The 12,419-nt window shown below is 44.2% G+C and overlaps 1 protein-coding gene across 1 annotated transcript; it reads left to right on the forward strand.

Annotated features, from left to right (window-relative positions):
• Positions 1 to 10,272: 10,272 nt before the first annotated feature.
• On the forward strand, positions 10,273 to 11,834 carry LOC121812814 (dual specificity protein phosphatase CDC14AB-like; the record flags this gene model as incomplete). Its single annotated transcript, XM_042215882.1, is given in 2 exon segments — positions 10,273 to 10,696; positions 11,744 to 11,834. Coding segments are annotated over 2 exon segments (137 nt in total), but the record flags the coding sequence as incomplete, so codon positions are not given.
• Between the last annotated feature and the right edge of the window lie 585 nt (positions 11,835 to 12,419).

Consider the following 12,419-nt stretch of genomic DNA (forward strand, 5'->3'; position numbering starts at 1 on the left):
GTGATGGGAATGTTCTTTCTGGCTTAAAAGGACCTGACATCATGCATGAGAGATTTGTTCGACCTATTACTGACAGACAGACAACAAATGATTTATAACAGTTTAAATTCCTGCCATTTGCCGCTGAAAAGGCTTTTGATTCTGTTAGATGGGAGTTTTTATATCGGGTTCTAAAACGTTTTGGTTTTAATAACCAGATTATCAGTTGTTTGAGGTGCTTATATAATTGTCCTTCTGCCAGGATAAAGGTTAATGGGGACGTCTCAGGTTTAGTTCTTCTTAAAAGAGGGTGTAGACAGGGCTGTCCTCTTAGCCCTGCTCTATTTGCACTGTTTATTGAACCATTGGCACAGGCTATTCGACAATGCGAGGAAGTTACAGGAGTTACCATTAACGGCAAAGAGCGTAAGGCTTGTCTATATGCAGATGATGTCCTGGTGACTCCTACTAAACCTGACTTTAGCCTACCAATATTACTATCTTTGCTCAATACGTATGGCTCATACTCTGGTTACAAGTTAAATCTTCATAAAACTCAAATTCTTACCTTTAAATATAATCCAGATAAATATATTCTAAAACTCCTCAAAGAATAATTGGAGTAAAAACGTAATTAAATATTTAGGGGTTCAATGAATGAATAAAAATGACGGTATTACCTAAACTGCCTTATTTATTCCTGGCATTGCCTGTCGAGGTGTCCTCTAGGCAACTTATCGAATGGAAAAGAATGTTCTCAAATTTTATTTGGGGAAAACACAGACCTAGAATAAAGTATAAGACATTGTAATTATCTAGAAATAAAGGAGGCATGGTCTTCCATGTCTAGAAAATGATTGTCAGGCTGCACAGTCAGAGTCCTGACTGCATGATGCGACTCAACATGTGACGCCAAATGGAAAGAAATGGACCAGGCGGAAGTTCGTGTTCCCCTTTCGACTATTCTTGGAGATAAATCATTGATACAGTCATTTTTAAATAAGGTATCCTACTGCATAAATGTACCAGTAAGTATCTGGTTCAGGGAATTTAAAGATAAAACGTTTGAAAGAGATGTGAGAATACTACGGTGACCAGCATATGATACAGCCCTGCAAATATTGACAGTAGGTTTAAAAACTGGTGCAACCTGGGTGTCACTGCATGCTGGAAAATATCATCTGAAAAAGGTTTAGATACCTTTCAACAAATGTCAGTTAATTACAACTTGGAGAGAGGTGATTTTTTTTTAGATATCTCCAATTAAGATCTTAATAACAATATTATGTCTAAGGAGAGAAAATCTCTAGTTCAGATCTTTATAAACATATCTAAAGGGAAAGTGCTAAAAAAAACCCCAAATGTCTATGATATACTCAACACTACAAACTGAAAGGAAATTGTCTCCCACCTATATTAAATGTAGAAATGGAGAAAGAGGCTGGAATAGAGCTATCTGAAGAAGATTGGTCTAATATATGTAAAACTACAGCCACTACTATGAAATCAGGCGGGGGGCCCTTGCTTGATTTAAATGCCATGTTGACATTAGAACTTCATTCATCTTTTCCCAGTTTTCTCCAGAAAGTAAATATTTCTAACATAATGCTGTGTGCCTGGAAATTCAGCTAAACTGGTTTTACAGTCATTGATTTCAGTGAGCTGTAGATTCCAATGACACTTGAATGCCACATATATGACGTTGCCACCTTTGGAACCGAGTGACGTTTTTTTGTTTTCCGTATTATTATTTATTTATTAATTATTTAATTTTGACCAGCGGAACGTTTGCGCATGCGCTCTCCGTGTTAGCGCCTGACTCGATCAGATGCGGATTTATTTTGAAGTATTAAAAACAAATATGAAAACACAACACGGGGACCTGCTGGCGTGTAGTAAAATGAGATGATTGCATATGTTTAATGATGACACCGCATCAGCCAGTAATACTGTGATACTGGTTATTCCGCACCCTCACTCAGGCAGGAGATCCACGGTTCATGTTCGAGTGTTTGTCTGCAGTCAGACTCTATGAATCGGTGCGCTGCTGTTACCTAAAACACTCAGCTGGGTTAGGAGCGCAACGGGAAGTGGTCGCGAGCGTGGAGCCGTGTCAGTAACCACGCGGATGCCTGGAGTCTTTGGACTCGACAGTGTGTGGAGCCCCGCTCTCTGGAAAGCAGTGTGGCTAATCAGGCTCTGGGTAGTGATTCAACAAAGTGATTCTCCACGCTGAGCAGCGTTATCGTGCAACCCACGTGGAGTGAAAGACATCAGCGCCATCTGGTGTTTGAACAACGTTTCGCATGTTATAGGCTTGAAGCGTCTAAACGGTTTAACTTCATGGTTATTGGTTAAATGACTGACCTGTGACAAAATCACAGAAACAGCGCAGTGTGAAGGAAAACACAACACACGCACAACATGTTCTGTTTGTGGAAGGAGCACGGAAAGAAACACGCCTGGACAGCTTGTTGAAGAAGCTTCTTCAGCTCTAAGAGCAACAGAGTCCCACATTTGAAGCCCTACGGGAGTGTCCCCAAGAGGGGCGTGGACCCCCTATTGATCCTCTGCCTAATTGAGCAGGGTGTGAAAACAGGTGTGGGTCACAATCAGCCACGGTCTCAGGTGAGCCCACGTCTCATGTAAGTGGGATCTGCGATTGCATTTTAAATATGAAATATTGTGCACTGGCTGCAGTGGTCATGTGTATATCCAGCTGATTGTGAAGGATTAATATGACATGCCTTGTCTGTGTAAGGACACAGAGAGATTACATAATCTGTGTGCGTTTGTGTCAGCGCGGATGGAGCAGAGTGGGTGAAACACACAACGAGCGTTTCTGAAATCCTGGAGACAGCTGACAGACCCCCGTGGAAACATCCAGAGACGCAGGGAGACTAAATGCAGCTCAGTCCTTGCTGAGGATTAACAGGCAGCCCGGCTCAGATTAGACTGGCTTGTATAACGAGGACGTTTAGATGTAAACAAGCTAAACAGAATATTAGAAAGAGTGAGCCACAGGAACCTGCTCCCGTCAGGCTTCTGCTCCCACCAGTTTCCTTCACATGAAATTAAGTGACTGCAGCGTTTAACGTAGCCAAATGTCGTCTGAGACCGAACACACGAATACATCTGTTGTTATATCGCTGGGAGCGGCAGTGAGGCCACGCTGCTCTGTGGCTTCCTTGTTATACAGTAAATGTCCCAAAAGTGTTTCTGGTGGAAGCGTGCACACTCTCTGACCTGCTGGTTTCAGCCTCGCTGTCCAGGTGGCTACTCACTGCTCACTTGGTTTTTATGTGTTATTTTCAAACATCACGTTCATTGGTTAGTGGATCAAATGTGTTTGGATCTACTTATGGGTGAGAATGACGTATTAGATTAAAAATCTGAGTCCACTGATACAGAATAGAAAGTAGAACATTGTTATCATATGAAACATTACTCTGTTCCCCAGCAGAGCCTCACTCGGGCTTACTTTAGGTTTTCACTGTAAAAAGCTTTTTCAGCTGCTGAAGCGCAGATTTATGGACGCTTTGGTTCTTCACGGTGTGCAAGTCCATTTCAGGCAGAGGAAAGAATTACCACTTTGTATTTGGATCCAAATGTTTTATTATAGAAATCACACAGAAGTCAGCATTTACTGTTATTACACGTACAGCGAGGGTGTTTCTGCAGTGAGACAGTCAAGTCAGCGCACTCCTGGTCAGAGTCATTGTCCTGCTCTGTGCACACATGCATACATAAATAAGTGCACAGCAGCTTTTACTGTAATCCGGCTGCGGTGGAGCAGCAGAGGCTCCTCTCTTGGCATTCACCGCGTGCCTTAATTGACTGATTTTAAATCAAGGTCCACTGTGAACACTGAGGGAGGAAGCCAGGCGTCACAGACAGATGCAGGTGATGACCTTTAGGTTAAACTTTCTGTTCAGGTCCATTTCTCTCTCACACATGCAGGTAACATGCATGTCTACAGGTCTGTAGTACTCACACAGCTGCCGTGGTTCCTGTGAGACTCACTTTTTTTACCTGTAGTGCTTATTTCCCTGCTCACCTTGTTCCTTTCTGTGTCCTTCACAGCAGCTGTGAGCTGGTAACACCTGCCTGCCCAACAAACGCAGTGAACAGCAAAAAAGAGCTTTTTCCTGTCAAGGACACATCAAGCAGGCAGCCATTACACAGCAGAGCCCGGCTGCCAGGCTGGAGATCCGATGGAGCCTCATCAGAATGTAAACAGATGGAGGAGGATCACGCGGAGTGGAGATAGAGATGCTGTTAACAGAAATCTGTTGCTGTTTGTCTTTTATGCTAAACTGTCATTAGTCCTTAAATATGCATAAGTAACGCTATATTCTGTTCACAGTGATGTTACACAAATGTGATTACACAGTAGTGCACTGAATGGCGCACGTATGCCATACAAACACAGCGCTACACACAGTGACAGGCAGCTGCACACAAAATGTCCCTCTCGGAATGTTACATAAGAGCGCGTTTTGATCAGGATTACACCCGCCGACGTTCAGTGGAGCAGATTATCGCAGCGTGCAGGCCGGACGGTGCAGCGACCGCCTCTATGCTCCAACAAGGCCCACAGCACCGCAATCTGCCAGACAATAAGAGCTCGAAATGTGCGCGGACAGAGAAAGCAGCCTTAGATACACCAACACACATCTCAGTGATCAATAGGCATCATCTGCGCTTCCATTCACAACACAAAAACATCAGAAGCCACATCGCTTATAATACCAGGACGGAGCTGGCTAAATATGCAGAGCCTCGATATCTGCAGTGAAACGCGGAGCCGCGCGTCTCCTTGTCGCATTATCTTCTTCAGAATCCATCCTGGAGCCTCACATCCTCCCTCTGCTGCGCTCCTCTCCAAAGAGAGCAGCACAAAGAATAAATCAGAGGTGAAAGCAGTAAAAGCTGCTCCCTGCAGCCAGCCTGTCCTCTCCTCCCCGAGAGAAGTGAGAACGATCTCGGTTAATTGGTCTGAACATACGACACGGATTAGTTAAAGGAAATCAAAGTGTTTGGACTCATCCTCCTGGACGGGCGGGCGGCGGATTACGCAAAGGACAAGGCAGGGCGGGGTGACGTCACCACACAGACAGATGCACTCCTCTCTCACACACGCGCGCACACGCGCGCGCACACGCACAGCTGATGCTGCCTCATTATTTGGTTTAAACTCTGATTTAAACGATAAGAATAAATGTGTTGGTTCAAATCTTTATGTGACTGGCTTTACAAATATGAATGAATTTGGGACACTTAGGACTCCTGCAGCTCTCAGCCACAGCCTGGATTCTACATGAAAGACATAAACACTGTTACACAGTACACAAGGAACATGTTGTGATGTCAGAGACCTAAACCCAGTCTGCGTTTTCTATGTTTAACTTATTGGAAGAAGCAAAAACAATCAAACAAATCAAATATGACAGTTTCGCTGCAGGAAGGCTTTTCTCACAGGCTGTTATCAACCACAAGTCAACCAAATTCTCTCTCAGCTAATTACACAAAGAACACAAAGCCAGGCAGCGTCCACCCGTCACTCGAAGCTGCTAATGCTGGACAACTTTACATGATGGTGGGTCGGTCTCTGTGTCAGTATGTGGGAACACCAGCTGAGGCACAACAATCACCTCTTAACACACCGACTTAATTGTATTTGTGTTGATTTGTAACAGTGTGTGTACATGCACACTGATGTCTGATGAATCGCTGAAGGAGTTTTTAAATTAAGAATCAAACTGATGATGTAACCAGGGTCATTTGGCTGGCTGGTTGATCCAGTGAGTTTCAGAGGTGGGTCCAGTAAAAACACCACGAGGCCTAAAAGTATACAGGCTGCACGTCACAGTATCTCTGCCTGTGCTGCACTCATGTCGTATTTCTTTGAGGGAGTGCATTAAAAATACTGCTTTAGTTTTGCATCATATTCTGTGTTATAGTAGTACTTTGATTCCAACTGTACCGCTGTGATGTGCTCTGAGGCCTGTTCTGTTGGTTGGACACTTCCATGTGCAGTACTTATATTTCAACTGAATCTCAATCACATCAATCAAACATTGGCTCCTTACACTGATGCTCTGTCATCACACCTTTTACAGTTCAGTTCACCTCAAGGCACGTCATGTTGTCAGGTCGACCCTACAATGATAGTACAGAGAAAAACCCAACAATCATATGACCCCCTATGAGCAGCACTTTGGCGACAGTGGGAAGGAAAAACTCCCTTTTAACAGGAAGAAACCTCCGAGCAGAACCAGGCTCAGGGAGGGGCGGGGCCATCTGCTGTGATTGGTTGGGGTGAGAGAAGGAAGACAGGATAAAGACATGCTGTGGAAGAGAGACAGAGGTTAATAACAGATATGATTCAATGCAGAGAGGTCTGTTAACACATAGTGAGTGAAGCAGAAACACCCAGTGCATCATGGGAATCCCCCAGCAGCCTACTGCAGCATCACTAAGGGGGATTCAGGGTCACCTGGTCCAGCACTAACTATATGCTTTAGCAAAACAATCTACAGTTAATATAAGAAGTTTAATATAAACATATGGCACTGAAGAGTCAGTAACCTTTTCCGACACCATGTTCCTCCAGAACAGCTTCAGCAGATGCTCCAGGTGTGCTCCAGGTGTTGTGTTGCTCATTTGGTGGTTTGTTTAAAAGAAGTAACATATCGATCTTCCAGAGGTGTTCAACAATCAATCCTGAATCTTTTCTGTGTTTTATCTTCTAAGCTTTGAAGGACAGAACAGGAAGACGTTTCGTCTTAGATTATAAAGCTGAATAATATTTTTGTCAAGAACAGAAGGATGTTGGACTCTTTTTGACCTGACAAACTGTGACTCGTCACTGACACTGTGTAATGATTTCCTTTCATTCTCAAAGGAGATTTGCCAGATCTTGTGAATGAAAATGATTTCCTGTAGGAGGACATTGTGGCAGAAATTGCTTTGGGAACGGAGCTATTCAGACCTCGCAAGTTGGAAGCAATCTATGAGAGCTGTGATGCTTCATGAACTGAGTGAACTGCTGCAGCACTGGGAGTCGGTCCAGCACTGATGTGATGCAGTGATGGAGTACCACAGTGATCATTTAGAAGTGATGTGGGGCGCTCCGAATCAGGTGGATGGTGTCAACGTTCTGGTCAAACTGAAGCTTGTTTTACGTCACAATCCCAAAACGGCATCGATGACAGCTTTGAGTGTTGGCAGCAGCTTCCTGGAAAGTTCAATGTGCATCGCTCTCTGATGTATTACATCAGAACACATTCATCAGCTGGAGCGCTGATGTTGGCTGTATGCAGTTCTCTGTCTCCCTCAGTCCTTCTTCATGTTTCATCGTTACAAGTGTAAGCAGGTGTAGTGGCTGCATGAATGCATGCATGAAACACAGACTGGTGTCATGGCTTTCTGCTGGGAGAAATGAACATGTTTAATGTTGCACGGTAGTATCTTCATCTCAAGCACATGTCCTAAACCTGACGCAGCAGCCTTGGTTCATATATTTAACCAAAGACTACGTGAGGAAGCTGGTTTCCTCTTCAAATGAACACGTGTTGTACGGGTAAGAGCGTCGTGTCAGGTGGTGGGATCGCGAGGTTTGACGTCTGGATCACTGGTGTTTTTTTAACAGGTCAAATGAATGGATCATGCTGGCTCTCCCATCAGTGGATGTTAAACATAGCCACTCAGTCAGGACAGTCTCTGACTGATCAGAGGCTTTTCCAACCCTTGGATCATATAACAGTCATCTCCGGCACGTGTGTGTTGGTACAGAAGCCCTACTCTTAAACTTAGATGGTGCTGAAACAGCTTGTTTTACAGAGACTGCACCGAGGCTTCGACACGATTATTTAGAACTGAGAATCATGCAAAGTTAATCTAGTAGAGCCAAAGAATAAAGTATGGACCCTTCACAGGCTTTTTCACGTTTCCCTGATGTACCTGAGAAGTAGAATTAGCAGCGTTTCACACTGATGCATTTACTTTACACAGACGTTTGTCACATCACAGACAGAGCCAGACGACCTTTTTGTCTTTGGTTAATTAGAAAAAAGCAATGCTAACACGATGTGCTTGGATCCGTGTCATGCTTCAGAAATGTGAGCAGTGTCACAAAAACAAACCTTCCCCTCCTAAATATCTCAGTCATTACCCAAAGTTTGACAAAATTTCTGTTTCTTCTTCTTTTCTCGGTTTGGACATTATTGCATATTTGTATAAAATAATTCTGTTGTATAACACGTTGCATCAAACTCAGAGATGTGATCTTTTTTATCATTTATCTAAAATACTGACATATAGTCCCTTCTCAGTTCAATTATCTTCATTGTTGCCTGGCTGGTTGGTAATGCCGCGTTCAGTCTTTAACACAAATCTGCATGACACTGTTAGTTTGCTCGTGTCCATGTTGGTGCATCAGTAACTACAGAGGGCTGTCGCTTCTCACGCAGGGCCAACATGAGCGAGCAGACAGAGCATGTAAGCAGACAGCAGGTGGCAGTCTTTCACTGGAGACCAACCTATGATCACCAAGGGCTGATAAAAATCTGTCTTTTCACGTAATAATAATCACATACGTAGCGTATTGTCTCCACTTCAGTATCGTCAGTGCTTCACCTTGATGGAGGCGTCCTCGGCTACGAAGCTGCTCACCTGTCCCTCCAACCTTCCTCCAGGTAATCTGATGTCTAATTGGCTAACTGGAGCAGATTAACCTAAGACCAGGAATAGGACTGCGCGCGCGCGCGCACACACGCACACACACACACACACACACACACACACACACACACACACACACACACACACACACACACACACACACACACACACACACACACAGGTCTGCATGTGGCTTTCCGTTAGGCAGTAAGGTCAGTGTAGCATTACAAACATAAAGCCATAAGAAGGAAACGCTCTCCTCTCATCTTCCTCACGTTATTAATTCTGTTCAGGGGCGCGTGTGAAAGGGCGCCTCAGCTCATAGCTAAACTCCAATGTTACAAGTTCTTGGAAAAAGTAACACTGTGGTGGAAATATTTCTGTGGAAATGAAATGAGTCACGTGGAGAAACAAATCTGTTCCAAACAAGCGCGTCCAACAAAGAAACGAGTCCTCAGCGTCTTCATTAGGACACGTTTGCTTAATGACACCCATACTTGTTTCTTTTGGACGGACTTGAAGACCTCGTTCATACCAGTTTGGACACACCTGCGGCGCAGCTGGGTGAGCAGGAGTCCCGCTGTCCCTCTCTCACTTTCCTGTCAGTTTTCACTGCATCTGTCTAATAAAGACAAAAATATATTTTAAAAAAAAGAACAGAAAGTTTGGATACAGCTTCTCATTTGATCGTTTTTCTTTATTTTCATAAGTATTTACATTGTAGCAGACATCACAATGTGGAATTAAACTAAAAAGTCTGAAAACATGTTTTATATGTGAGATTCTTCGAAGCTTTGCTGTCCCGTTCTTGTCCCAGCACAGAAACAGAGACACGTGGGAAAAGTGACATCTCGTTAAAATGAGTCTGTGTGAGGCTAATCCAACAGTAATGCAGTCTAATGGTGTGGAGGTCTTCCAGTCAGTGGTGACAGGCCCACTAACAGCTGTGACAGCACCGTGTGGGGTACGGAGCCCCTTTAGAAATCAATGCATGTAAACTGTAAGGCGACCCCTGTATCTGTAGCCATTCTAAAGATTTCTGTTTAATAACCAAGCAAACACTTGATTAGAAAACTAAGTGATGCAAGTGCAGACTTAGCTAGCGGCCTGTGGAAGTCACAGTTCAGTCAGGCAGCTCAGACATTTGGCACTCAGGACTTTGGCTTTCCACCTTTGGGTGATGGGAACACACCACGGTGCAGTCCTCCATGCAGACCCAACCCAGCTCATCATAGCACAAACACGCAACGTGTGCAAGAGGGAGGCCACTCAGACACGGGAGGGAAATGCCATCAGCATAAATGACTTTGTGGTGTTACTTTTGTAACGTTCACGCTGATCGTCAAATACAAATAAGCAAACGGTGCATTTTGTAGCAGCCTTGAAATATATATATATATATTTATGTAATATATATATATATATATATATATATAATAATTAATATATATATATATATATATATTATATATATATATATATATAATAATATATATATATATTATATATATTATACATATCCCGTTTCTGTTAATGGGAAAGGGGGGTTTCTGTTTAAATCCAGCTCCAGCAGGCTTCGGCAGCGCGGGTGTGTGCGTGCGCGCGTTTATGTGACCATTGACTGAGCATGTGCGAGGCAGCAGAGAGATTATCGCTGCCACGACTCTGGGCTGCCCTGTATATCTTCTACTTGCTGGAATATTCGTTGTAGTTCAGGCATGAAGGAGCGGAAACCTCTCGGTTCAGGCCGTGGAGCGGAGCGGAGCGACTCGGTTTGGGGGGACTTTGGAGACTTTACGCATGCTCCTCGTCAGCTGCGGGCGGGGAGACTTTAAAGTTGGACGCTTTTCATTTACAGTAGTGACGGAGGTGAAATGAGATTCTGTAGTGAACTCTTGGTATTTTTGGAACATCTCAAGTGGTCTCACAACAGATAACCAAGAAGAGGACAAAGTCCCTGTGACGCGACCATTCCCACTGTAACAAATGGCAGATGGATATGAGCAGGCCAGCGCATCAGAGTTTATTAAGGGTAAGTTTAACATCAGTCCTGGGATGCAATACTGCGTAATGGTTTCTATAAGAAACTACAGCCTGCAATATTTCCATGCGCGTGACTGAGAGCGCGCGTGGACATAAACACACAGGACAACTGCTCGTTCATTTTGGCTCCTTTGTTCTTTCAAACAAAGCTAAACCAGCGTGATTCAGTGTGAGTTACACTGACCACGATAGTCTCCATCAGGGGGACACTAACGAAACGAGAGACGAGGACATTTCTGATTATTTTGCAGGTTCTTCATCAGCATTGTTGTGGATCAATAACTCTTGACAGGACTGTGGGGCAGCTGGTCGGCCTTTGGCCTGGAGGATGCTGGGTCGTTTTCAGCGGTGTCTGCTATAATTAACATGATATAAACTGTAATAGCTGTGCATTAAGACGGTAACAAGAATCCTGGTAAAGTGAGTCCGTGCAGGTCCAGGTCAGCTTCACAGCCTTTACACAGCGGCTCGTTTCCAGGAATAAGTTTTCTCTTTTCAGCTATCACTGCAGAACTTGCTTTCCAGGTTTACTGAAGCAGCCTAATTACTCATGAGTACATGTAGAACTATATGTAGCTGAAAGGTTGAAACTTAGGCTAACAGTTGGGGCAGGTTGTAGCCCAGTGTCCCACAGCTCACTCACTCATAGAGTCAAATATTACAGTTTAGTTAAAGTTTATAAAGCCATTGTTCCCTGATCTGGTAAAAAGAAGCATTTCAGTAGTGCGAGGATTAAGTTTGGCTAAATCAGGTTAAGTAAGCAGCACCAGTGTGTCACGTAAGGACAGGAGATTTGGGTCCTGCCTCGGTTTCAGCAGCAGTTAATGAGGGGAACTGATCCTGTGCTGTAACCGAGACACCAAAAATACCTGGATGCAGTCAGCAGCTCGGTGTGATCGGGACAAGAGAGCGTTATCGCCCTGTATCCTTGACCTGAAGCCAGGACTGTGTGTGAGGCTGAATGTAACCTGTGTGTGTGTGTGTGTGTGTGTGTGTGTGTGTGTGTGTGTGTGTGTGTGTGTGCTGTACACCACAGACCGCCTGTACTTTGCCACTCTGCGGGTCAAACCTAAGAATACAGCCAACACACACTTCTTCAGCACGGATGAGGAGCTCATATATGAAAGGTAAGCTGCAGCCGTAATCTAGTCTGATCCCCAATCTGCTCCTGCTCCCTGTCAGCACACGCTCCTACAGATCCTTTCTTTCTGATGCCTCTTTTCGTAACAGATTAACTTTGTTTGCCTCCGTTTTTGTTGTTTCGTGTCCTTTAGAAACTCCTTTGATCTCATTAATATCCCACCTGTTCATTTCAGAGAGACACGCCTTTTGACACTCATGGTCCTGTCCATCCTTGACTTCTCATTACTGGTCTCTGATTACCGTTATACTGTTAGAAGATGTCCACGGCTCCACCCGGAGGGATGGTGTCCTGGTTCAAACTATGGTCTTTCTGGTTGGAGTTTACACGTTTTCCCTGGTTCAGTCCAAAGACATGCACGTTCATTCACGTTAGGTTAACTGGGCACTTAGTTTAGTCCAGTTTTATTTGTGTAACATCAGTTACATCCAGGCCCTTTGTAGGTAAACAACCTACAACATTAGAGAGAAAACCCTAATTGGACAATTCCCAGCGAGCAGGGCCGGGAACAGTGGGACGGTAAAACTTCTAATAGGTGGGGAGACCCTGAAAGGACTTCTTACAGTGTCGC

Source organism: Haplochromis burtoni, unplaced genomic scaffold, assembly GCF_018398535.1.
Source record: "Haplochromis burtoni strain Fernald_Lab_line unplaced genomic scaffold, NCSU_Asbu1 Contig_855, whole genome shotgun sequence".
NCBI lineage: Eukaryota > Metazoa > Chordata > Actinopteri > Cichliformes > Cichlidae > Haplochromis > Haplochromis burtoni.